The sequence below is a fragment of the Taeniopygia guttata genome, chromosome 20 (assembly GCF_048771995.1).
Source record: "Taeniopygia guttata chromosome 20, bTaeGut7.mat, whole genome shotgun sequence".
Lineage (NCBI taxonomy): Eukaryota > Metazoa > Chordata > Aves > Passeriformes > Estrildidae > Taeniopygia > Taeniopygia guttata.
Window position 1 is genome coordinate 6,155,138 of NC_133045.1, and position 24,532 is coordinate 6,179,669.

At 53.5% G+C, this 24,532-nt stretch overlaps 2 protein-coding genes across 11 annotated transcripts in view; one reads left to right on the forward strand and one right to left on the reverse strand.

Annotated features, from left to right (window-relative positions):
• PLCG1 (phospholipase C gamma 1) overlaps positions 1-14,211 on the forward strand; it is a 40,733-nt gene extending 26,522 nt beyond the window's left edge. The window contains exons 10-32 of one of the 4 annotated variants that reach the window (XM_030288963.4): positions 567-685; positions 1,434-1,519; positions 1,858-1,978; positions 2,355-2,523; positions 2,941-3,063; positions 3,921-4,022; positions 4,239-4,426; positions 4,601-4,801; positions 5,188-5,307; positions 5,587-5,767; positions 6,055-6,132; positions 6,562-6,665; positions 6,911-7,007; positions 7,108-7,180; positions 7,381-7,538; positions 8,027-8,123; positions 8,532-8,756; positions 9,564-9,712; positions 11,380-11,494; positions 11,679-11,840; positions 12,358-12,446; positions 13,071-13,258; positions 13,605-14,211. In XM_030288963.4, coding sequence (XP_030144823.2) covers positions 567-685; positions 1,434-1,519; positions 1,858-1,978; positions 2,355-2,523; positions 2,941-3,063; positions 3,921-4,022; positions 4,239-4,426; positions 4,601-4,801; positions 5,188-5,307; positions 5,587-5,767; positions 6,055-6,132; positions 6,562-6,665; positions 6,911-7,007; positions 7,108-7,180; positions 7,381-7,538; positions 8,027-8,123; positions 8,532-8,756; positions 9,564-9,712; positions 11,380-11,494; positions 11,679-11,840; positions 12,358-12,446; positions 13,071-13,258; positions 13,605-13,647 — 2,988 coding nt within the window. In that variant the 3' untranslated portion in view covers positions 13,648-14,211. The remainder of the gene's footprint in view (positions 1-566; positions 686-1,433; positions 1,520-1,857; positions 1,979-2,354; positions 2,524-2,940; positions 3,064-3,920; positions 4,023-4,238; positions 4,427-4,600; positions 4,802-5,187; positions 5,308-5,586; positions 5,768-6,054; positions 6,133-6,561; positions 6,666-6,910; positions 7,008-7,107; positions 7,181-7,380; positions 7,539-8,026; positions 8,124-8,531; positions 8,757-9,563; positions 9,713-11,379; positions 11,495-11,678; positions 11,841-12,357; positions 12,447-13,070; positions 13,259-13,604) is intronic. The other 3 variants (XM_030288965.4, XM_030288964.4, XM_030288966.4) reach the window with 3 other exon arrangements.
• A 400-nt stretch (positions 14,212-14,611) lies between these two features.
• Positions 14,612-24,532, reverse strand: part of ZHX3 (zinc fingers and homeoboxes 3) — a 46,894-nt gene continuing 36,973 nt past the window's right edge. For 6 of the 7 annotated variants that reach the window (XM_030288971.4, XM_072917224.1, XM_030288967.4 and 3 more), the window contains 2 exons: positions 21,468-24,375; positions 14,612-20,182 (listed from right to left, as the gene is read on the reverse strand). In XM_030288971.4, the coding sequence (XP_030144831.4) occupies positions 20,172-20,182; positions 21,468-24,225 (2,769 nt within the window). In that variant the 5' untranslated portion in view covers positions 24,226-24,375 and the 3' untranslated portion in view covers positions 14,612-20,171. The remainder of the gene's footprint in view (positions 20,183-21,467; positions 24,376-24,532) is intronic. The other variant, XM_030288972.4, reaches the window with a different exon arrangement.

A 24,532-nucleotide genomic window follows, 5' to 3' on the forward strand; every position in this document is an offset into this window, starting at 1 on the left:
CTGCAGGGTCGGGGTGCTGGAAGGGTCACAGCTCCTGGGAGATGGACGTGGTTGGCAAAGGGAGTGGCCTCTGGGCTGTCCTTTAGTGCTGAGTTTGTGCAGCTGGGAGTACTCACCAGGCAGTTCATCTGGAGGAGGAGAGGGGCTGCCTTTGGTTTAAGGCTGCCTTGGGGTATGTAAGGATCTCTTCAAAGCAAGAAGAGCTGAATAAAGAATAAAAACAACTAGAGATGACCATGTCACTGGCACTCTGGACTAAGCCAAGGTCCTTGACCCACATGGCCTTAGTAAGCTATTGCCTACCATGTGAGCTGCAAAATAAAATGCAGAGCCATTAATCTGTCTCTAGCTGGGTCAAAGGGTCTGGCACAGAGATATCTGGCAAAGCTCAGTGGGTAGGTGGCAGTGCCCAAGCTGTGGTCACTCAGGTAGCTGGAGTGCTGTGGGCAGCCCTGGTCAGTCTGTGCTGGATGTCTGCTGGCACGGAACGGGAGATGTGTGTGAAGTTAAACCACAGCAGCTGGCTCCTCTGCATCATTAACTTGTTTCTGTTTCTTCCTGAGCAGTTTCTCACCTTCCTGTTTTCCAAAGAGAACAGCATCTGGAACTCACAACTGGACATGGTGTGTCTGGAGAACATGAACAACCCTCTCTCCCATTACTGGATCTCCTCCTCACACAACACGTAAGGACAAGGGGAGGACTCTCTCCACCCAGCTGCTCTCTGCATCCTTTTCTCATGCTAGGGTGGGAGTATCCTGATTTTGCCTGATTCCAATGATGTGTCAAGTAGACTTTTCCAAACCAAGGCCAGTACATCAGAGATCTTCCTCTTGGTGCCCCGCTCCTTCCTTTTGTCATTTAGCCATAAATGTTTTGCTCAGACATTGTCAGCAGCACACATTTGCACAGGCCTTCAGGTGCTTTCACGTCCTGAGCTGTCGCTCTGGTAATTTCTCACCATTAGCAGTGTCATTCTCCAGAGCCTCTCAGGACAGATGTGATAAAACCTGTCAGGCTGAAATTGGCCATTTTCCGCTCTCTACTGCTAGGATAATTTTGCAGGAACTGCTTTCTGTGCAGACAGGCTCTGTCTGTGCTCTGTGTTCATGCTAACCCAAATTTAAAGGACTGAGAGCCTAAGGCAGCTGAGCAGCCCTGAGGGCAGGCAGTGAGATCCTGTCTAACCCTGCTCTCAGGCTGCAGGGGGCTCTTTTGGCACCAGTGCTGACGTTGCTGTCTGAGGTTTGTCTCAGGACCTCAGAGGAGTGCTGGCAGCCCCTTGCAGCGGGGCAGAGCCGACCCCCTCACCCGGGGAAAGTGGCACCACTCCTGCCATTCCCGTGGGGCAGAGGCAGGTCCACAATGTCCCAGCAGACAGCTGTGCCCACAGTGGGCTTGTCACTGTGCTGATGTGTTGTCTCACCTGGAAGGTACCTGACGGGGGATCAGTTCTCGAGCGAGTCCTCGCTGGAGGCCTACGCCCGCTGCCTGCGCATGGGCTGCCGCTGCATCGAGCGTGAGTACCAGGAGGGGCCCTTCTGTCCTTCTCTCTGTCCTCACAGCGCTTGTGGTGCTCAGGGGAGGCTTTGCAAAGAAGGCAGAGCTGGAGGTTGGTGTGGCCAGTAGCAACATTAACACCGTGATGTGCAGAAGGAGCTAAGGTAGTTTGCTTTGTGGGACTGGGTGATCTGTGCCCAAGGTTTTGGTCCCACAGAAAGATCAGGGTTTTCACTGATCACCTCACTCCTTTATTGCCTTCCAGGACATTTCCCAGTAGCACCTGGCTCAGTCCACCTCATGTCCATGTCCTCTATTCCAGCCTTTGGGCTAAGTTTCCCCTGTGGTCTCTTGCAGTGGATTGCTGGGACGGTCCCGATGGCATGCCGGTCATCTACCACGGACACACCTTAACCACCAAGATCAAGTTCTCTGATGTCTTGGTCACTATCAAGGAGCACGCCTTTGTCACCTCTGAGTGAGTACAGCAGGACTTCAGCCAGCAGAGCAGAGAGAGGGTGGAGCCAAGGCTGTAGCAAAGTGAAGCTCACTTTATCCAGAGGTGCAGCACAAGGCCTGGATGGGGTGGGAAGAAAGTGTGTCACGTCTGCCAGCCAAAGGGAGATTTTCCTCAGAAAAATGTTGTGGGAGGAGGGCTTTAGGTAAACCCCAGCAGTTTGCCCGTCCTTCTCCACCCTGTGCACTCCTGAAGGGTGGCTACAGGCAGCACAGATGGCTGTTGATGTGACCTGCTCCTGGAGGGCATAGAGGCCAAGCTTTTAGACAGAGGTCAGAAAGTCCTTGGTTCCATCCAGATCCCATGCTGGGTTTGATGGCTCTGCTCCTTTTCCCAGTTTCCCTGTCATTCTGTCCATTGAGGACCACTGCAGCATTGCTCAGCAGAGGAACATGGCTCAGAATTTTAAGAAGGTTTTTGGAGACATGCTCTTGACCAAACCAGTCGATATTTCTGCTGATGGCCTTCCATCTCCAAACCAGCTCAAGAGGAAGATTCTCATCAAGGTGAATTCCCTTGCCCAGCAAGGCTCCTAAGTGAGGGAAGGGGGTGAGGGTATGGGACTGAAGGCAGCTGCCTTTGGAAGGGGGTGGTTGGCAGTGTAGGGATGGAAGTGCAGACCTGGTGCTAAGAACAACTGGATACAGAAAAGCTCTCTAACTTCAGAGAATCTGCTGGGAAATGAGGTCAGCAGGTGGGTGCTGCCTTTCTTTGAGGGCATGGGTGGCATTGGTATTTCTGCTTCAGGAACCACCTTTGGGAAGAAGGGGTGGGACTTCAGTGCTATTTGATGATTCCTGTAGCATGGGTCTTGTTTATTCTAATCTGGAGGACTCCACTGCAGCAGACCTGGGCTTTTAGGGCTGTTCACCAGGAAATCTATGCTGCTCTTTGGGTGCCTGACCCCCTCTCTCATCCCACAGCACAAGAAGCTGGCGGAGGGCAGCGCTTACGAGGAGCTGCCCACGTCGGTGATGTACTCAGAGAATGACATCAGCAACTCCATCAAGAATGGGATCCTCTACCTGGAAGACCCCATCAATCATGTATGTCAGCCATGGTGACCCAGTTCCTGCTCTGAGGGCTCTGTCAGGTCCTGTGTGTGCTGGAAGGAAGGGCTGTGGTACAAATGATTGAAGAGGCTCATGGTCTGTCTGGTTTCTCAGGTGTCCCTGAAGGCTGGGGGCATTTTATGCTGGCTCTCTCTGTGCTTTTCCCTAGGAATCTCCTGTGGGCCTTTGCTAGAGGCAGAAGGCTGAGCTAGAGGGAGCTCTGGGCCAAGGCACTGCAGGCTGTGATTTGTGCTGCAGGAATTGCTGGAGATGGCTGTGCTTCCAGCCCTGCCTCCTGCCAAGTGCCTGCATACCTGAGAAACCTGAGCAAGGGTTTATCTTTGTAAAGCACTGATGTTCATCACTGTGTGCCTTTACTCACAGCCCACCTTCAGCAGCTTTACTCTGCTGAGGGTCTGTCTGGCAAAGCCACATGCAAATGCAGCTTTTTTTTTTTTTAACAGTAAAATGTAATGGTAAATCCACATAACCATCTCTGATATCTTCACATCGGATTGCCCCTGTGCTGAGTCCATAGAGACTGTTTTTGGGTTTTTTTTTTGCACTGATTTGCTCTTCATTTGGTCATCTCTTTTTATTAAATGTTGGAGTGTTTGCAGTGTGATTTATCACATGCTGGGTTTTTTGCTACTGATAAATCCATGCCTCAGATCTGGGGGATGTCTTAGAAGCTCCTGTGACTCACTGGAATCAGTGTTGGTGGCTTTCCTTCACAAACCTGCTCATCCCTTCCTGCTTGTACTGGTCAGGAGGAGATGATCCCATGGGTGGGTGGTGGGCAGTTTGGTGCTTCCCCAGGGGTCTCTTTGCCAGAATTCATTTCCTTGCAGGAGTGGAACCCACATTACTTTGTGCTGACCAGCAGCAAAATCTATTATTCTGGGGAGACAACCAGTGACCAAGGAAACGAGGATGAGGAAGAGCAAAAGGAGGTGAGGGCTCTCCTGTGGGACTGTGAGTTGTTCCCTAAGGAAAGGACTTGACTGCCCAAGGGGCTGAGCATTGCCCTTGCCAGCTGACTTCAGGGGGAAATCCTGTGGTGGGAAGGACGGGAGCTGCTTCAGGAGCTCCCTGCTCCCAGCAAAGCAGAATCCAGCATCATGAGCCTGCCCTCAGTAACCCAAGGCGATGGCTTTTCCCCCTGCCAGGTGAGCAACAGCACGGAGCTTCACTCCACGGAGAAGTGGTTCCACGGGAAGCTGGGAGCGGGCCGCGACGGGCGGCACATCGCGGAGCGGCTGCTGACGGAATATTGCATCGAGACAGGGGCCCCCGACGGCTCCTTCCTCGTCAGAGAGAGCGAGACCTTCGTAGGAGACTACACCCTCTCCTTCTGGTGAGGGCCCAGTGCCAGCCCACTGCCCTGTGTCGCTCCGGGAGTTGTTTCCTCTTGATGTTTTCCCATTCCCGGTGCCCTGCGAGCAGTCTCTGCCCTGGAGCTGTGCCTGAGGCAGGTGCGAAATCTCCTGGCAAGCCTGGCTTACCCCCTCCACCCCTCCCTGTTCCACAGGCGCAATGGGAAGGTGCAGCACTGCCGGATCCACTCGCGGCAGGACGCCGGCAGCCCCAAGTTCTTCCTGACGGACAACCTGGTGTTCGACAGCCTCTACGACCTCATCACCCACTACCAGGAGGTGCCACTGAGGTGCAACGAGTTTGAGATGAGGCTGACGGAGCCAGTGCCACAGACCAATGCCCACGAGAGCAAAGAGTGAGTGCACCTGTGTGTCCCCAGGTAGCTGGGACACTGTAGGAAGCTCTCCCAGGTCTCTCCTCAGCCATTCCTCCCTTGCTGAAGCTTTCTGGTCCCCACTTTCTCCCCATGGAGCTCTGTCACAGCAGCCATGCCGGCCAGCTTTGTTGTTCATGGAGCTGAATGCCGTGGAGGCTCAGTGCAGAGCACAGAGCTGCTGGGTTTGGTTGGGATGCCCTGCCACACCTCACCAAAGGCTCTGATCCTGCCTGCCCCATTGCAGTCCCTGTCTTCCTCTGGAGGGTTCAAGGAGCCTTGTAGGGGCTGGAGGGGCAGCCAGGTGCTGTGGCAGGGGTGTGGGATGGGCTGGGTGTGTGTGAGCTGTGCAATGTCTGTCCTGGCAGGTGGTACCATGCCAACCTCACGCGGGCCCAGGCCGAGCACATGCTGATGCGGGTGCCCCGTGACGGAGCCTTCCTGGTGCGCAAGAGGAGCGAGCCCAGCTCCTACGCCATCTCCTTCAGGTGTGATCCTGGGACGGAGGGGTGGGTGCTGGAGGTGGGGCCAGCATGCTGCAGTGTGTGGGAGAGCAGGACAGCCAGCCTTGAGCCCTCCCAGAACTCCTGTTGCGCTGGGATGACCCTTGAATAAGTCCTTGAGAGCCTGCTCTTCCTATCTTCCAAGGGGAGATGGCTGTGCTCAGCCACCTCGCCAGGGACACCTTTTCCGTGGTGTCTTTATTTTGGCAGAAGCCTTCTCTTGCCAGGTGCTAAGTGGCTTCTCCCCATGTTTCCTCCCTCCAGGGCAGAAGGGAAGATCAAGCACTGCCGGGTGCAGCAGGAGGGTCAGACCGTGCTGCTGGGCAACTCTGAGTTCGAGAGCCTGGTGGACTTGATCAGCTACTACGAGAAGCACCCGCTGTACCGCAAGATGAAGCTGCGCTACCCCATCAACGAGGAGACCCTGGAGAAGATTGGGACAGCGGTGAGTGCAGGAGCCCAAGAATGATGGACAGGTCGTTTTTGAGCTGGTACCTTGCGGTGGTGGTGTGTGAGCCATCTCTGTGCTTTGCAGCCCACACCTCTTGGGGCTTCCTGACACTTGAGTGGAGTTTGGTGCTGCCCCTCTGAGGCAGGCTTGGGCTGCTGTTGGCTGTCTGCAGCATCATCTTTGGTCTTGTGCCTTCCTGGGGCACTCTCCCACCTAGCCCAAGGTAGGGAGCCTTTTCTCCTGCAGTCACTGCTGTAACCACTGTCCCTTTGCTTCCCCAGGAGCCGGACTATGGAGCCCTGTACGAGGGACGCCACCCTGGGTTCTATGTGGAAGCCAACCCCATGCCCACCTTCAAGGTACACTCTCGCTGTTTGGCACAAAACAAACTGCAGGGCTGGAGGGTTTAGCAAGGATCTGAAAAGATCATTTTCTAAGAGCTGTATTAGTTTGCACACCCATTTCTTGATCATGAAGAGAGAGATAGTGGAGGTTCCCAGGCTGGGCTGCCTCGTGTTCCGAGCTCTCCAAACAAAGCCCCTCAGTGGCTCTTGGGACAGAGGAGAGTGCCTGTGTGGGGCCATACCACACCTGTGAGCTCTGCTTTGGCATAAATGGGGGCCTTGATTTGCGCTGCAAGGTGTCACTAGGGTCTGGCAGCAGGGCTGGATGCTGCCTGCCTGCACGTGATGTGCCTCACAGCCCCCCAGCAAGCAATTGTGGTGGGAAATGATCTCTCATCCTGTGGGCATTCCCTGCCAGCCTCATGGGACCCCTCCTCATTGCAGTGTGCAGTCAAAGCCCTGTTTGACTACAAGGCACAGAGGGAAGACGAGCTCACCTTCACCAAAAATGCCATCATCCAGAATGTGGAGAAACAAGAAGGAGGCTGGTGAGTTGGTCCTGGGCCTCCCTTTTCCCTAGGGGATATGAGCAAACCTTGCTGTCACCATCCACACAAAGGTGTGTCCACTCTAGGGGTGGGTCTGTCTGGGGATCACCCATGAGCGGCACAGTTCCAAAGCCTCACACCCCTAAAAGCAGATGATGGAAGAGCTGCCTGTTCCCCTCACCCCCACTCAGAACACTCTGGGGTCCTGTGGTGGGTGCTGACATTGTCCCTTCCTTCCCTTCCAGGTGGAGAGGAGATTATGGTGGCAAAAAGCAGCTGTGGTTCCCTTCCAACTATGTAGAGGAAATTACCAGTCCCAGTAGCCTGGAGCCAGAGCGGGAGGTGAGTATGGCCATGAGCACAGCAAGGAGGGTTTGTGCCCGCTGAGCTTGGCTGCTCTGCCCGCCGTGCCCAGCACCATCCTGCTGTGCTTCCTTCCCAGCAGCAGCTGGATGAGAACAGCCCCCTGGGAGACCTGCTCGGAGGGGTCCTGGACGTGCCCTCCTGCCAGATCGGTGAGTGCCAGGGAGGGAGCACTGCAAAGCCCCCTGAGGCTTCTCAGCCTCACTTACTGCTGCCAGAAATGGGAGTTCCCTGTAGCTGTGGAGCGCCAGGGTAGCCATGAGTCCCTCTGCCTGTCTTCTCCCTTCCTGCCTGTGAAGGGCTTGGCTCAGCACCTGCAGTGACCTTGTCCCCTGCTCCCTGTCCCACGCAGCCATCCGCCCCGAGGGGAAGAACAATCGCCTCTTCGTCTTCTCCATCAGCATGTCCTCGGTGTCACGCCTGTCCCTGGACGTGGCGGCCGACACGCACGAGGACCTGCTGGACTGGGTGAAGAAGATCCGGGAGGCAGCTCAGACAGCTGATGCCAGGGTGAGCCTGCGGAGCCCGTGGCAGCTCCTGCCAAGTGCTGGGTTTTCCAGGAGCCGAGGAGCAGGTTGGGGGTGGTGAGGTGACAGCCTGGCAGAGCTGTTGCAGAGATGGTAAAGCCAGAAAAATCTTGGACAACGTGGCAAGGGGTGGTGGCCATACGGCTTGAGAGGTTCAGGCTGGATATTTGGAAAAATTGGACAACTGGGTGAGTGCTCAGTAAGTGAGGGGTCTCCATGTCTCCATCAGTGGAGGGTGCAAGGCTACAGATGCCCTGTGCTGTACCAGTGCCAGTCCTGCTCTGGGCAGGATGCAGGATGTACCCAGGCCCTACCTGTGTGATGTCCCCCATGCAGACCTGGCAGATCTGCTGGTGGTCCCCACAGTGTGGGCAGGAGCCACACCAAGCAGTGAGGGTCAGCTTGTGAGTTGGGTCATCCATCACCACTGCTCCTACCTGGCCTGACACCTCTCTCACCCTCTCTTGGCAGCTCTCTGAAGGGAAGATGATGGAGAGGAGAAAGAAGATTGCCCTGGAGCTTTCAGAACTGGTGGTCTATTGCCGACCTGTGCCCTTTGATGAAGAGAGTGAGCATCTGCTGAGCTGGTGGCCCTCACAGGCAGTCACTGTGGCATTACGGACCCTGTGGTGTACCCCAAGGGGCTGCTTTGGCTAGATCTTAGCAGAGGCTAGGTGTCCAAGGTGTCCAAATCCCCAGTTTACCTTGTATCCCTTGGTTCCTGGGGTCTGTCAGCACACAGAGCAGCTGCTGAGGGACTGGGGCTGGGGGGAAGCACCGTGCCTGGTCAGTGGGAGTTGTGTTGTTGCTCTCATTGGTGTTGGGCACTGGCAAACACGCACTGTGGCACAGCAGGGTCTGCACAGCCCTGGTGGCCAGGCCAGGGCTGAGAGGATGGCATCAGGAAGGAGCTGGGGTGGTTAAGTGTCAGCAAAGGGAGTGTGCTCCTGGCTCACACGGTGCTGTCCCCTCCCAGAGATCGGCACAGAGAGGGCCTGTTACCGGGACATGTCCTCCTTTCCCGAGACCAAGGCAGAAAAGTACGTCAACAAGATCAAGGGCAAGAAGTTCCTGCAGTACAACCGCCTGCAGCTCTCCCGCATCTACCCCAAGGGCCAGCGCCTCGACTCCTCCAACTACGACCCCCTGCCCATGTGGATCTGTGGCAGCCAGCTGGTGGCACTCAACTTCCAGACCCCGGGTGAGGGCAGCAGGCAGGGAGGCTGGGCTGGCTCCTGGGGGTGTCCTGTGCCTCCTCCGAGCCTCCCACTGAGCCCTGCTCCTGCCAGATGGGGCCTTGGAGGGGCTCTGCAGGCAGTGAGAGCTGGGTTAGTACGCTCCAGAGGGCTGGATTGAGCCAAGGAGCTGCACTGAGCCTGGGGATTGGGCCATTATGAGAAAAAGAGGAAATGGAGAGGAGGCAGGGGGTTCTCCCAGGTCCCTGGTGGTAAGCAGGGCAGGCAGGGAAGGTGCCAAAGGGGATGGTGCTGCCCCAGGCTTGGGACACCAGCTGGTTGCATGGTCCAAGTCCAGCTGGCTGCTCTTCTTGCCTTTCCCCAGCTTCCATTCCTGCTCCTGCCGTGCAGTCCAGCCTTCCTTTCCCTGGCCTTTGCCAAACCCTGCTGTGAGCCTGCTCAGCTCACCAACACACCAGCAAGAAACCTGCCTCTTTGTTCCTGCTGGCTTTTTCATTCCTTCTGTGAATTCAAGCATCTCACAGGGTGTTTGGCAAACGCTACAGGCAGCACACGGAAAGCTGAAAATAGGAGGAAAAGAGGGAGGTGACCCACGGAGCAGTGGGTAGTTGGGCAGATTGTGCATGAGAGAGTCACCTCATGGCCCTGACACTTGCACAGGCTGCAGTGGGGACACATCTCTCAGCACTGCCAAGGGGTGAGGCAGGTCCTCTTGCCAAGGGCTTCCTGAGAAGCATCAGTGATGGGGGTGATGATCCAGCTTGTGCACAGAGTATCCCTCATCTCCTGTATCTCCTGCCTGTGCTTTCTAGACAAACCCATGCAGATGAACCAGGCCTTGTTCATGTCCAGTGGCCAGTGTGGGTACGTCCTGCAGCCAACCAACATGAGGGATGACATCTTTGACCCCTTCGACAAGAGCACGTTGCGGGGCACAGAACCACTCTCCATCTCCATTGAGGTCAGTACCTCCTCCTGGTGTGGGGTCAGACCCCAGTGTCTATACCAGATTTGGGGGGGCAGGATGGTTTTTCTGCTCCTCACCCAAGCCGCAGCACAGGCTGGGAGAGCTCTCACTGCAGAGGGGCACTCACAGGGGCTGCTGAGGGTTCTGGGGAGGAGCAGCAGGAGCATCCCTGGATGCTCCCCGCAGGACTCCTCCTGTCCAGGTCCCAGTGCCAGCAGGTGGCATCCCCAACCTGCAGAGGTGGCATCCCTGTCCCCAGAGCCTGGCCAGGACTGCATCCACAGGCTAACAACACAAGAGCTGTGCTTTGTCCCCTCCTTGCCACTCGCTCCGGGCTCAATGTTTCCATTTCCCCTTGCTCAAGGCCCCCCTTGGGAAGATGCTTGAAGTCAGGGCAAACTTTTCTATGTTGTGCTGCTGGTGATGATAAGGGGGGGGGTGCTGAGGGTGGAGGGTGCCAGAGGATGGGTTGTGGATGCTAAATGAGTTTTTTTTACTTCCCTAATGGTGCAACTGAAGCTGGATTGTTCCTGTGCTAGCTCTGACCTGCACAGCAGAGGCTCTGCAGGGATATGGGAGAGCTTGCCAGGCAAAGCTGTGGAGGGCTCTGCCAAAGCAGCTGGCTCTCATGTTTGTACCAGCAGCCTGTACAGGCATTCCTTGTGGCCTCAGAACCGAGCTATAGGTCAACAGTCTCCTTTGCCAGTCTTTTCAGCTCGTGTAGAGCTTGGGGAGTATGCAGTGGAGATCCTGCCTTAGGTGCTCACAGGTTTCCTCTGCAGCCACCTCTGTTTTGGAGTGATCCCACCTAAAAAAGCCACAGCCCTTCTCCATGAGGACACCCTATTATGTACCCTCTGCACCACTGACCCCATGCCCACTGTCTCCCTAAAAATTCCCTGCCCCATCTGTTTTCCAAGCTCTTCCTGCACCTCAGGACGCGGCTGCCACCACCAAGTGTCAAGAGTCATTGTGCCACAGCCAGTCACTGTCGCCTTTAAGAGACAGGCTCAGCCTCTCGTTGTCTGGCAGAACTGCCTGCTGTCCCCACCAAAGGCAGCTTTCCTGGATGGAGGAGCCATCTCGAGCCCAGCATGACTCGAAGCACATGATCCAGTGCTGGCAGCAGGTCCTTCCCCTGCAGCAGCAGCGTGCCGACAGCACGCTGGAGCCACATATGGCCACGGGCAGGAGCGAGCTGCACTCTGCACTGCTTTCTGCTGCAGCTCGGCATCTGAGTGCAGCACACACTGTGCTGCAGCCACGGGGCACAGCAGTGGTGCAGAGCAGCTCCTTTTCCTCCTCACACCGAGGCAGAAGCGCTGAGAAGTTTCAGCAAAGATGAGGGGTCCAACACAGCTCGGGGAGGGATGCTGTGGCCCAGGCCTGGCTGTGCCAGCAGCAGGCAGGAACCTGGAGCAGTTCAGCTGCTTTTTTTTATGCCTTACAAGTCAAACAGGGGATCAGGAACACTGCAGCACCTTCCAGGGGTGGGAGCTATTTCTCTCCGAGCTCCTGGCCAGGCTGTCTGTCAGTGCTGCTTCTCTCTCCAATTAGCAGAGCCAGGGTGATTTATTTGGGAAGAAAATGTCTTGGTATGCAAACACATTTTTTCCCCTTTGTTCCTGTCTCTTACCAAGTCTCTCCTTCTCTCTGCTCAGGTCCTGGGGGCCCGGCACCTTCCCAAAAATGGAAGGGGAATTGTTTGTCCTTTCGTGGAGGTGGAGGTGTCTGGTGCTGAGTATGACAATGCCAAGCAGAAAACAGAGATCGTGGGTGAGTGGGCTGGGGAAGGGAAGGGAGAGGGATGCAGCAGCACTGGTGTGAGGCGTGGGCTCTGCAGCAAAGCCTGGCACTGAGCTGGGAGCTGCCCTCGTGCTGCCCCAGAGCCCAGCATCAGCCATGGGGGCAGTGGTGAACTCAGTGGGACTGCCCACTGACATTTGTGTTTTGTGAGCAGCTGACAACGGCCTGAACCCTCTCTGGACCCCGAAGCAGTTCCACTTTCAGGTCAGCAACCCTGAGTTTGCCTTCCTCCGCTTCGTGGTGTATGAGGAGGACATGTTCAGCGACGAGAACTTCCTGGCTCAGGCCACCTTCCTGGTGAAAGGCCTGAAGACAGGTGAAGCACTTGGGAGAGCAGGGAGGGAGGTCGTGGTGGTCCTCACCAGTTCACACTGTTAGCCAGGGAGATTTGAGCTTCATGGGAGGGTGTTGTTGGGCCCCAGGCTGGCTCAGCCTGTCCCCATGACAGGTCACATCCCCAACCAGTTAAAGGAAGGCAGAGCCATTTGCTAACAGCCCTTGGGGCCACCTGCCACTTTGAGGGAAATTTGGGAGTTTGGAGAGTCACAGAATCATAGACTGAATGGATTGGAATTGGTTTGGATTAGGAGGGACCCTAAAGGCCATCTTGTTCCAGCCCCACTGCCATGGGCAGGGACACCTTCCACTATCCCAGGCTGCTCTGAGCCCCATCCAAGCTGACTTTGGACACTTCCAGGGATGGGGCAGCCACAGCTTCTCTTGTCAGAAGAGAAAAAGGGTCTTGTGAGAGAAAACTCCCTTGAGTTCTGTGCCAGGGCACTGCCACCGCAGCTCCTGTGCAGGGAGTGACACCAGGGCTGTCTCTGCCGTAGGTTTCCGAGCTGTTCCCCTCAAGAACAACTACAGTGAGAACCTGGAGCTGGCTTCTCTGCTTGTCAAGATAGACATTTTCCCTTGCAAGGTGAGACTGGCTGCACACACGAGAAGGTGACCATGCTCCAGGGCTGAGGAGCAGAGCCAGCGAGCCCAGCCTGGCCCTGCCCACTCTCCTGCTCCAGTTGGGGCAGTGAGGCTCCGTGGTGCCTGGCCTGAGTGCCTGTGGATGGCTGAATTCCCAGTGCTGCTCCATAGTGATGCCCAGCAGGAAAGCAAGCACTGGGTTTGCCTCCTGCAGCAGTCGGGGTGTTTCAGGCAGGGTCCTGCCTGCACTGGGTTTGGCTTGCCTGGAAATCCCATCAGCAAAAGCTGGAGAAGGCGGATTTGTCTCAGTGCCTGTCTGTGCTCCAGGGACACTGCAGCTCAGGATCACAGAGCTGGCTGGCCTGGGGCTGTCCCTGTTGGCATAAACAGAGGGCAGGGCTCCTTCTGAGACAGATGGTTCTTTTATTTCTTCATTTAAAATGGTGCTGGTGGGTGCCAGCAATGGCTGTTAGAGCAGCTGCACATTGCAAACCCCAAGCCCCCATGAGCCCTGGACACCCTGCAGGGCAGCCAGGGCCCTGCCCCACAACTGCCCTTACTACAGGATAGATGCTTTGAAATCACAAGCCCTTGATTGACTACAGCATTTTTTTCCTCATCCAAGCAGGAAAATGGTGAAATAAACCTCTTCAATGCTTCATCCCTACGGGAACGAGCAGGGGATGGCTCCAGCCAGCTGCTGGCAAGCAGAGGCAGAGAGGGGTCCTTTGAGCTGCGGTACCAGCAGCCTTTCGAGGATTTCCGTGTGTCCCCCGAGCAGCTCGCTGACCACTTTGAGAGCCGGGAGCGAAGGTGAGGCCAGTGCTCGTTCAGCTCTTCCCCTGCAGCATAAGGCCCCCTCTGCATTCAGTCTGGCAGGAGGCAGATGAATGCAGCCTCCCCCTGACCCAAAGCGGAGCTGCAGCCTTGTTTGCTGCGTGGAGACCCTAAATTTGAGCTGCAAGTTGTGCCAGTGCTTGTGAGAGCCACTGCTGTGGGAGCAGGGTGGGACACCACAGCTGGTGGCGTTATCCCCAGCCCGGGGGGATGTGGCTGAGCTCCCACCTTACTGCAGTGGGACACTTGAGCCCAGCAGAGCATTGTCCTTGGTCATGCCATGGTGGGCTGAGCTGTGTCCCCTCTCTGTGCCCCTCTCCAGGGTACTGCGGAGGACCCGGGTCAACGGGGACAACCGGCTGTAGCCCACCCGGCGGGCGAAAGCACCTCCAGTGCTTGTGAATCTCACAGCACGCTGTGAACTGGTTTCTATGGAAACGGCACTGCTATGGCCTACTTTCAGGCAGCTTTTCCAGTTTCTCTGCTGAAGTGTGTTCGAGTGGAGAACTAAAAAAAAAAAAAAATATTGGAAATAAACCCCACCCCGAACCAACCCCAAGCACCCACCAACCTTCACCACGAAGCCCTTAAGAAGCGCGTCAGTGCGACCAGGCTGCTGAAGGCCAGAGAAAAACTGTCTGTAAGCACAGGAAGAGACCTAAAAGCTCCCATGCAACCTCTGCATCACTGCTCTGCTGTAATCCAGAGATCGTGTGCAGCTGCCGGAGCCTGGCTGCAGCCACCCTGTGCTGTGTCCATGCCCAGAGCTCTGGGCAAGTGTGACTGCAGTGACCACAGCAGAACCTCTGTCTGTCCTGGTGACACCACATCTGACCTGTATAGCCACTGCCGAAGGGTCCAGTAGTGAAACTCTACATTTACAGGGCCGCTCTAGCTTTAAATGACAATAAAAGTGTCAGTATTATGTGTGTGCTGGCTCAGGTGTCTGGTGGTCTGTGCCCTGCAGATCAGGGCAGAGCTGAGGTGCAGCCATTCCTAAAGAAGTTGCATTGCTTCCTCCTTTCTCCTGTCTTCAGGAGAAGAAAAATAACCAGGAACAGCCCCAGGTTTCATCCTATGTTCACTCAAAAGGGTAAAACAAAGTTATGTGCTCCAGCTGCCTGTGCTGTTCTGAAGCAGGCTGGGGACAGAACTCTGGGATGAAGAAGCACCACTAGGGTGGAGGTATCTGGGCACTCACTCATGGCCTTACCCTATGCAAAAGTTGTCACTTTTAAAATAAATGAGGAGGTTGTGATGGTGCAGGCACAGCCATTCCTGGGCTCAAGGACACTCCCAAACCCCAGTGCAAGCACCACTCAACTCACGTTTGATTTTTACACTCTTTATTTAGGAACAACCAAAAATGTCTGGTTTCATTTCAACAAACTATACAAGCAAGCTCTTCCCCTTGCCCACCCTCACATCCACATATACAAAAGGAAGGGAAACTTGCCGTTCACTTCTCAGAAGTGGCATTGTTGCTACAGGGAGTTCTTGCCCTCAGAATAAGAGCAGGTAAAGTCCATAGCACGTACAAGCTACCCTAGCCCTAATAATAGCTACAGCCCACAATCACAGGCAGCTTTTTTTGTTTCCTCTTTAAAACCTTTACCAAAAGTAAAATCTATTTCCTGTTTCACACGATTGCCAAGGTGACCATTTAAAATTGTGGTCTTGGAAAAAAAAAAAAAAACAACCAAAGTAACAACCCCCCTGGAGCCCCCCACACCTCCTCGGTACAAAGACAGCTTTACACAGCAGAGCTCACACCCTGCTCCCTCACTGCACCGGCCACCCTTATGAAAGGTCTCGTTGCAGCTACAATTACATTTTCCTTTGGATAAATCCAAGCAAAAATTCCAGGTCATTCAGCACCAGCATGATTTCTAAATAACAATAATTAAAAAAAAAAAAAAAAAAAAGAGACCCCCATTAGGCTGACTTTGTGGTCTGCTGAGAAACAAGGTGATCAACACGCTGTTCCCAAAGTCTCTCTTTTAGTGCAATGTTAGTATGTGCAAGGGGAATCACAGCCACGTACCCATAACACCACCACGAGCCAGATGGGGCAGAGAGAAAGTGCAATTTTAGCTAGAAATTTTCTATGCCATGGATTCCTAGCCCAATCTTCACTAGCACCAGTAAGCAAGAATCCTCCTAACACCACCTTCATCAGTACAGGGAAAAGAGGGCTTTAATTGTGCCATCAGAATATGCCAAACGTCAGCCAACAGAGCACTTGGGCCACAACAAGAAACCCCAAAATCTAAAAACTAAATAAAAATTCACTGCTTACATAACTGAGCTCCCTTGCTCTGCTTCAAAGTTTTCTGATGCCAATTCAACATTCCTGGCACACACCACTGCCAGTAAAACATACAGGAGAAACTAAATTTCTCAGTAAAAAGAACAGGGATAGCCTGCATGTGCCTCGTTCCCCTCCATGGATTGTGTTGCCTAATCTTACCCTGCTGGTTTTGGGATCAGCTGAGAAGTGACACCAGAGCTGAAGTGACAGGTGAGCTGAATCACATCAGGACCTTGACTGATATGAAGAGAGCAAAGCCAAAATTATCTGGGCAGCAGGGAGAATACATTTACAAGCATTTTGAATACTGTCACCCAGTAGTAGTAGTAGAGTGCAGCATCCCATTCACTTTGTAATTTGTGCCCAAGTGTTGAAAATCAACTTTCTAATCTGATTCCCAATGAGCAAGCTTCTGATCAGTTCACCTTCGTTACATCTGTAAGAGAGGGGCTGCAGGGAAAACAATATAACATTTCTGCAGGTGACCAAAACCTGTTGCTTTCCAATTTAAAAAATGAAATACCCAAAACCCTAAATAAAAAACCAGCCTAAGACCTTCTCTTGAACTGTCAGGGGACACAGAACAAAAATTAACCCAGTAGGCATCTTCCAGCTCTGGTGAGCATCCTTCAACCAGGTTAAGGACTACAGTGTTCCTCTGCCAGCAGCTACTGCTTTTGCTGCTGGCTTCTCCTGGTGACCAGCTCAGGGAGGGGACATCAATCACACCAAGTACCTGCAAGCACCTGTGCCCATCCTCCCACCACACTGCAGGCCTGATGTGCAGCACCACTCAGCTCTCAGGCAAGTGGAGATAGGAGACTGTAGATCATTGTTTAGTGTTCTGCTAAAACAAAAAGGAAAATAATTCAAGGATGCTAATTACAGAGCTGAAAAATCAGGTACCCAAATGAAACATGGAACAATGTCTAGAAATCTCATGGCAGGGGCTGCTGACATCAGTGAATAAACTCAGTTCCTCGCACCAGGAGAAGCAGCAGCCCTTCCCATGAGCAAGTCAGGGCCAGCACAAATCAGGGTTTCGGGTTATTAAGCAATTGGATTGTGCCCTTAATCTAAGCAGCCTCAGAGACATAAGTAACAAGATTCACATGGATTAAAATTGATGGTTTCTGCTGTGCCTGCCAAGCCCAAGCTCAGGCACAGCGGATGGAGGTGGAGAATTTAATTTCCCTTCCTTACTGATGCTGGCTACATCACCTCGATCTTACACCCCTTTCAAGTCAAGATAGTCATCTTTGATTAGATGATGATAAATATTCACACACTGAAGAATTGTGGTGACACTTCCTCTTAACACCACAAGAGCTGCTGTTGGGACTGTCAAGCCACCTCTCAATTTTTCTTTTCAGTTTCAGATGCAAACACTTTTCCAATGTCCTGCACCAAAACCCAAGTCTGTTTGGAGATGGCACCTGTTTCTCCTCCTCAGCGGAGAAACAGAAAACCACAGAGCTAAACCCTCAAAAATCTTCAGCTTATACTTCTATGGAGATTTCAAGTCAACTAAAAAATGCAGATAACAAGGAATGTAGGAGTTAGAAAGGGAACTCGATCATGTTTTGATTGCTTTTTTGTCTCTAAATCTTACCCTCCCCATACAAAGGCGTCTGCCAGCCCCATTGCCATGTCCAAGGGGACTCTGCATGGAACCACTTTTAAAAATTCCTCTGACCCAAAAGAAAGAAAACTCCTGCTGTGCTTGTATGAATGCATGGAGACAAAGCTCAAAAACCTCAGCAGCTTCCAACCCTCAAGGCTGGTTTTTCTGTGTACACCGGGAAATTCTCCCTCTAGCTCACAAGACTTCTTTTCAATTTTTCTGGAAAACTGGCTGAATGCAATCCAAGTGCAAAATATTTCAGCTAGTGCATCAAAACATGATTTGAAGGGACCAGTTCATACCATAGTCCTTAAGCATTCCTGTAGATGGAGTGGGGATCACTCTTCCAATCAGCCATAGGCCCTTAAGTGTACACCAAAAATCCCACAGAAAATCACCTTGAATGGGCAAACTACACTTCCAACGTATTTATATAGCAAGTAGTTAGTTAAAGTGTACATTTTTAATGTACATCATAATGCAATAAAGAATCAATGGCATATTTGAACTGTATATATGTGTAGTTAAATAAACCTGCATGTACACAGACACTACAGAGTAAATTGACCTACCTGTATTTGTTCTCTGAAGGTGACACTGTACATACATCCACATTCTCAGGCTGCACAACTCCCAGATCTGCTTTCAGCTCTAGAACCACCCAGATTCTGCCACCTCTGATATTTTGGGTTGCACCCATGAGGGTGAACCCCTGGGGCTGTCACCACAGGGCAACTGTCCCTTGTCCCCAAAGAGAGCCACGGGGATGCCACCAGCTGAGCCATCACCAGCCAAGGTGGGATGGTGCTGGTCATGCCTCCAGCTGTGTCATGACCATCAGCAATGTTCCCAAAGACAAATTTAGGGAGCCTGGTGCCACACAGGCTGCTCCAGGCCAGTGCCACCCCTGCTCACAGCGTGGTGGGGTGGCTGGTCTGGCTATGGGATGCACAGTGCAAGTGCCACATCCAAGGTGTCACCCCGCTCTCTGTGGGGTGCAGGTCACCTCTGTCTGCAGCAGATGGTCACACTTGGCACAGTGTCACACCTGGGAAACCCTGTGAGCTCAGGCACAAGCACCCAGCACATCCCACCAGGCGAGGGGAAGCCTCTGCCAAAGCACTGAGCAGCCACATCCCCTTCCAGCAGCTGAGCAAGGCGGCCTCTTGAAGAGGGGGCAAAGAAAGAATTGCATAAGCAAGGGCAATTAAAGGTAGAAATCAGACACCATCTTTGGAAGAGGTTCTGAAAGAGCTTTTTTGTTTTTAAAGCTGATTTTTTGTAAATCTCTGGATCCGATCCTTTGGGGTTTGCTACCCACCCTCCTAATAAATATCATTTACCACCAACAATAAAGTCTCCCACATTAAAAAGCTCTCACTAAATAAAAACTTCTACTGAAAAAGCTTGGCTGAGTTGGCTTGGCAAAAAATAGGGAGCTATGACTACTCTCCATAAATACATCAGCAGATAAACACCAAAAACTATTTAAGTTAAAGGACAATGTTGGCTCCAAAACAAACCAGGAATGTACCAGCCACAAATTAATTCAAACTAGAAATTTAAATACAGTTTCTAACCACTCAAAGGCAGCCAATTTCTGGACTAGCCTTCCAAGAGCAAAAGTGAAGGCAAAACATGGAACCAATTTGGAGTTGGGATTTGATTAGTTTGTGACAGAATGATCTGACACAGCATTTGGCTGGACTATTCAGCTGAAGAGTTTCCCTTCTAGACTTTGTTTTCTACTAGAAAAGAATATTTAAAGCAAAAATGTTCAAGCAGTTGCATCACAGAGCAACCACACAAGACAACACACATTAAAAACGTACAGGTACCGGGCAGCAGGCAGGACAACTGGGAAATTTATTTTGCTCTTTTGCCAGAACTATTGCACATGGCCTGGGGAAAAAAAAGGAGAAAAATTAGAAAAAAGAAACAAAAAGGACTGGAACAAACACTTGAAATCATCAGTGGTGCTGCAGGATCTGCCATGTAGGGCTGCAAGAAGGAAACTTCCTGGTGGCAGCAGAGCCGCTGCCTTGGTGACAACAATGACTTGAACCACTCACAGCCACGCTGTGACTCTCTGCGTTTGTTCTCTGAAGAACAGACTGTTCTCTCCAAACAATGAAAAGGATTCCAGGTCAGGATGCAAAAATTATTATGTGCTAGTTCTCAGATATTAAAGAGAGACTTGGAGATTTAACAGCCTGTTACAATCAGTCTCCAGGAGCACAGGGGAAAGTGTTCTAGCCAGCAAGGGACAAATGACGCCAAACTCCATCTCCTTTGCTGCCTAGGTCTGGGAACCTGCTGCTTATCAGAGAGTATGCAATGCTCACTCTAACCTCATCTGGAGGGATGAGAATCTCACTCAAATTCAAGATTGAATAGTTTTCTTCTCAAATCCTTTCCCCTTCCTAATACACTCACACCTATGTGCCAGGGCTTAAGGACCAGAAAGGGCAGAGAGGATATATGCAGCCATGCCAACCTTTAGAGAACAAACACCTTAATGGACAGATGAAAAAAAAAAAAAAAGAAAAAAGAAACAAGTACTATGCCATGATAGTCCATATCTAAGCAATGACCTTGTTTACACAATGTCTGAGATTTGTTATGCTTGTATAGGCAGCTGTAGGCATCGGTATATGAATATGAAATCTGAAAGTCTGTCACTGGGAAGCAAACAGGAGCATCCTATTTCCTGGGTGCGAGCTGAGCCCCCGCCTCAGCCAGCTCCCAGCCCCGCCTCGGCTGGGCCACCCAGAGCTCAGCAGCGAGCGCCCAGCTCGAGCACGTGTGCTGTGCCCAAAGGCCTCAGCTATGGCAGTGCTTCGTCACCATGTCCTGCTCCTCAGGCTTGGGTCAGGCCGGCCCATGGGTTTCTTAAAGATCACAAATTTCTTCTCAAGGGTAAGAGCGGATCCTCCGGGGCTGGTGGCTTGGGTTCAGTCTGTTTCTGAAAAAGAACAGAGGTGTCAGAGATGCTCCTGGCCTTGCTCCAGGTGGGGAGGAGGGGATGCAGGAGTGTCTCAGGATAGGCAAGATCAGGAACTGATAGAGTCAGCTGTAAAGAAGGGCTAGCAACATCCAGAGGGGCCAGGAAACCCAAAATCCTTGAGGGAGTGGAGTTGGCTTTGCGCCCCTAGCAGGGATGCACCATTGCTAGGGGCCTCTGTGCCATGAGATTTGACAGGATCCTCGCTCTGGCTGGCAGAAAGCCATGCTCAGAGGGCACTAGCAGGGACACAGCACCTCCTCAGCACAAAAGCTGGTTCCTGACGAGTTCCCAAACCCACCCTTCCCCTGAAAAGGGGGAGGATGTACAGCAAAGGCAGCACCCATCCACACCTTCAGGACCCATGCTTCACCTTCTCCCAATTAGATGGGAAGGGAAGCAATTAATTGTACTCGATTCTTAGAATTATTTTTTAAAGGCCTGCAGCCATGGCAGAGGTGTGTGGGAAGCTCCAAAGCAATGCAGTGGGACTGGAGAAGATCCCAGCTGGCCAGCAAGGAGCTGCATGCATGGACCACCATGTGACAGGGCCAGCACTCGGCCATCCCCATCTGGTGGGAGCCCTACCAGGCAGGAAGCAGCCCCCAGCTGCACTGCAGAAAAGCCCACAAAGGGCTTGGAAAGCAGCTCTCCTCTCCACCACACACACATACACACACAGACACACCGCCTTCCAAAAGTGACTTCTGGAGACTCCACGTCCCCTCCTTGCCTTTGCAGCCTCCACCTTCACCTTTCTCTACACCAAAGAAGGCTGTTCACATCTGGAAAGCAGGCAGCAGAGGAGAGAAAGGCAGGCTGCTGTGACTGCTGCTGGAGGTCAGGCAGGCACATGGAAGGAACTAGCGGCACAGGACAAACAGCCAGGCCCCTTTCTTCCCAAATAAATAAATAAATAAATCAATCAATCCATGGGTCATCTTCTAAAATAACCAGACACTCCTAAAGTTTCACTCCAGCTTGAAATAAAGCCAGGATTTGGTTTCTGAATGGTGCCAGCACCCAATGAGCAAGGCAGGAAAGGGCAGGCAGGCAGAGGTGCTCGTGCCATCCTGCCAGACCCTCCTCACCATCCTTCCTTTACGCCTTTCCTTCAGACAGACCTGCTCACCACTTCCTCAGTCAGACCTCAAACACGGAGCTCGTCGCTGAGCCTGCCTCCGACCCACGAGAGGCCCGGAGCGCCGTGCCACCCCAGCCCTCCCACGCCAGGCAGGGGCCTTACCCAGCCCTGTGGCGGGCGGTGGGCCGGGGGCGTCGGGGGTCCCGGCGCTGCCCTCCCGGCCGCCCGGCTCCCACGCCTCGCTGCTCTCCAACGCCTCCGCGCCGGCTCCGCGCGGCCCTGTCCCGCTGCCGGCCGCCTCGGGGCCGGAGCCCCTGCCCTCCTGCTCGGCCTTCGCCGCAAACCACACCTTGAGCTGCTGGGCGCCGAGGCGGGCGCGCTCGCAGAGGCCGGGCACGTCCTCCTCCCGCAGCCCCTTGTGCTTCTCGTAGTAGTCCTCGAGCACCTCCCGGCCGGCGGGGCTGAGCTCCACCAGCCCCGGGGGGAACACCCCCCGCCGGTAGTTCTCATACCACTTCAGCTGCCCGTTCTTGTAGCCATAGCGGCTGTCCCCGAACCAGCGAATGACCTCGGCCCGCGGCAGGCCCGTCTGGGACACGATGGCATCATACTCCTGGTTCGTGGGGCGCTGGGTCTGCACGAACATTTGCTTCAGCAGATGCCGCTGCTGGGCCGTTTTTTTGAAGTTCAGTTTGGTTTTGGGAGGGGTGGGCGGCCGGCTGGAGCTGCCGTCCCCCTTTTCATTTGCGCCGGTCCCCGGTACCTCGTTTTTGCCGTTGGACTCGGTCACTCGCAGGTTTTTCAGGTTGATTTTGATGGGACTCACCTTCCGCTCCGCCGAGTTGGGGTTGCTGCCGGAGGCGTCGACTGAGCCGTTTTCACTCGTGGCCTTCTGCTCATCCGAGGAGTCTTCCCCTTCCCCGCCGCCATTCTCTGCCTCCTCGTCCTCCTGCTGAGCCACCTCCTCCACTTTCTTATTCTCCTCCGCCACCTTCTTCTTCCTCCTCTCCGAGAACCAGCTGTCGATCTCCCTCCGTGTCATCTTCGTCTCCCCCCTCAGGCGGTTCACCTCTTCCTCTGCAGGAAGTGGATTTTGGGCAAAGCTGCTCTCCAGGGCCTTCAGCTGCTCCGGCGCTCGCTCCTTGTACTTGGTTGGGGTGAAGTCGGGCGCCTGGTGCCACGACTGCCGCCGTGCTGGGTGGTGAGGGGCTGGCGTAGCTGCCACCGCTGCAGGGCTCAGCTCAGCTCCTCTGGGTGGGACATCTAAGGTGATTTCGGGCAGGGAATCAAGAGCACTGTCTCCAGGGAAGACGGCCCGGCCGCCTCTCACATTCCTGTAGTGGTACCTCCTGTCACTGAACCATTTTCGGATCTCCTTGGTGGACAAGCCCGTGATCTTTGTCAGCCGCTCGACTTCAGCCTGGCCAGGGAACTGGTTTCTGCAGAAGCTGCCTTTGAGGGCTGAGAGCTGCTCATGGGACTTCTTATTCTTGTAGACATTGGGATCCAGGAAGGTCTGGGAGGAGATGGCAGGGCAGGCGGTGAGCAGGGACTGGGCGCTGTTGACCACCTTGACCCCGGATGTGTTGCTGGAGCTCACGGTGCTGTGCTGTGCTGCTGGCTGTGGCTTGGGGACAGAAGTCACTGCCAAGGTGAAAGAGGAGCTGGTGCCCTTCAACCCGTTTGCCATGATGGGCTGCGTGACCAGCAGCCCCCCTGTCCCCTCTGGCTGCCCCACCACATGGCCTGGTAAAGTTGCCTGGATAAGATGGGGAACAGTCCCAGGATTTGCAACCAGGGGCGTGTTCAGCACTGTAATGGTGGGTTGTGGCACAGACTGAATAACAGTGTTGAACATCTTCTTCCTGGCATCTTCAATCTCCTCTGGTGACCAGCTAATGCCCTGCTTCAGCCTCTGGGCAGTGAACCAGATCTTCAGCTGCTCCTCTGGGTACTTGGTCACCACAGTCAAGTAGCAGAGCTCAGCTTTGGTGGGGTAGGGGAACTTGTTGAAAGAGTTTTTCAGGAAGCTGTTGGAGTCCATGGCGGCATTGTATGTGGGAATGCTGCTCAGTGGGATCATCACCTTGGGAAGGGACTTGGATGTAGGGAGCTGCTGATGCAGCGGGGGCTGCTGCTGCAGAGACACAAGCTGTGCAACACCCGCCTGCAGCACAGGCACGTTTCCTATGATGGAGCCATTCACTATGTGGGATGACTTTGATGAACTTGCAGTGGGCTGGCTGACTGGCACCGACCCATTTGAGAATGAATGCTCTCCATCCTTCATCTCTGACTCACCACCCAGCTGACTTGACACATTCTCCTTCAGCGTGTGGATTTTTTTGGCCTCGGGTTTACCCTTCATTATCTTCATGATAGGGGTTTTGGTAATGATAATTTCAGACTGGCCGTCTGCCCCTTCCTCAGGGACCTCTCCTGGCAGGTCATGGCTGCTGCTGGCCTCACAGAGACTTTGCTCCACGGTTGTATGACCGTCCTGCTTCACCAGCCTCCACACAAAGCTGGTCTCGCCGGCGTGCGCCTCGGTGTTGTGGTGGGAGAGCCCTTCGTGGCTGTTGGCCAGGAAGCTGCACCCCACACACGCGAACGCGGGGTCTTTGCTAAAGTCTGAGTGCTCAGAGTCCAAGTGCCCAAAGAACTGGTGAAGGTCTTGAGACCCGAAGTCACAAGGCTTGCAGATGTAAGTGTCACCGTCGGCAATGCCGCGGTGCCCGTTGGACAAAGCTCCATTATTGCTGTTGCTGGCCCCAGCATCACTCACTGCTGGTCCTTCTGCAGGAGCCTCTGCTTGTGTTCCTTCAGGATCATCTTCTCCAGCATCCTGTTCTGTCTCCTGAAGCACCAGTGTTTTTACTGGTATCATGCAGGGAGTTGTGGATTTCCTTTTGCTCGCCATCGCTACAGTTGATCCAGAGGACTATTTTTCTTTCATTTAAATTATATTCAAATTTAGAAAGCACTATTGCAAATGCTCTGTGGTCCAGATTCCAGCAAACTCATGATGTCCCAAGGAGCTGTCGACATATGTTCATATTTGCCACTGAACCTGAGGATAAGGAGAGGGAGGAGGGGTTAATTCCCTCAGTATTAGACAAAGTATAACTGCTCTGGTATTTAACTGCTTCACTCAATAAATAATTTTTCTTCTTTTATTGGAAAAATCTAACTTGACCTTGGATTTACTGTATTTTTCACACCTAAAC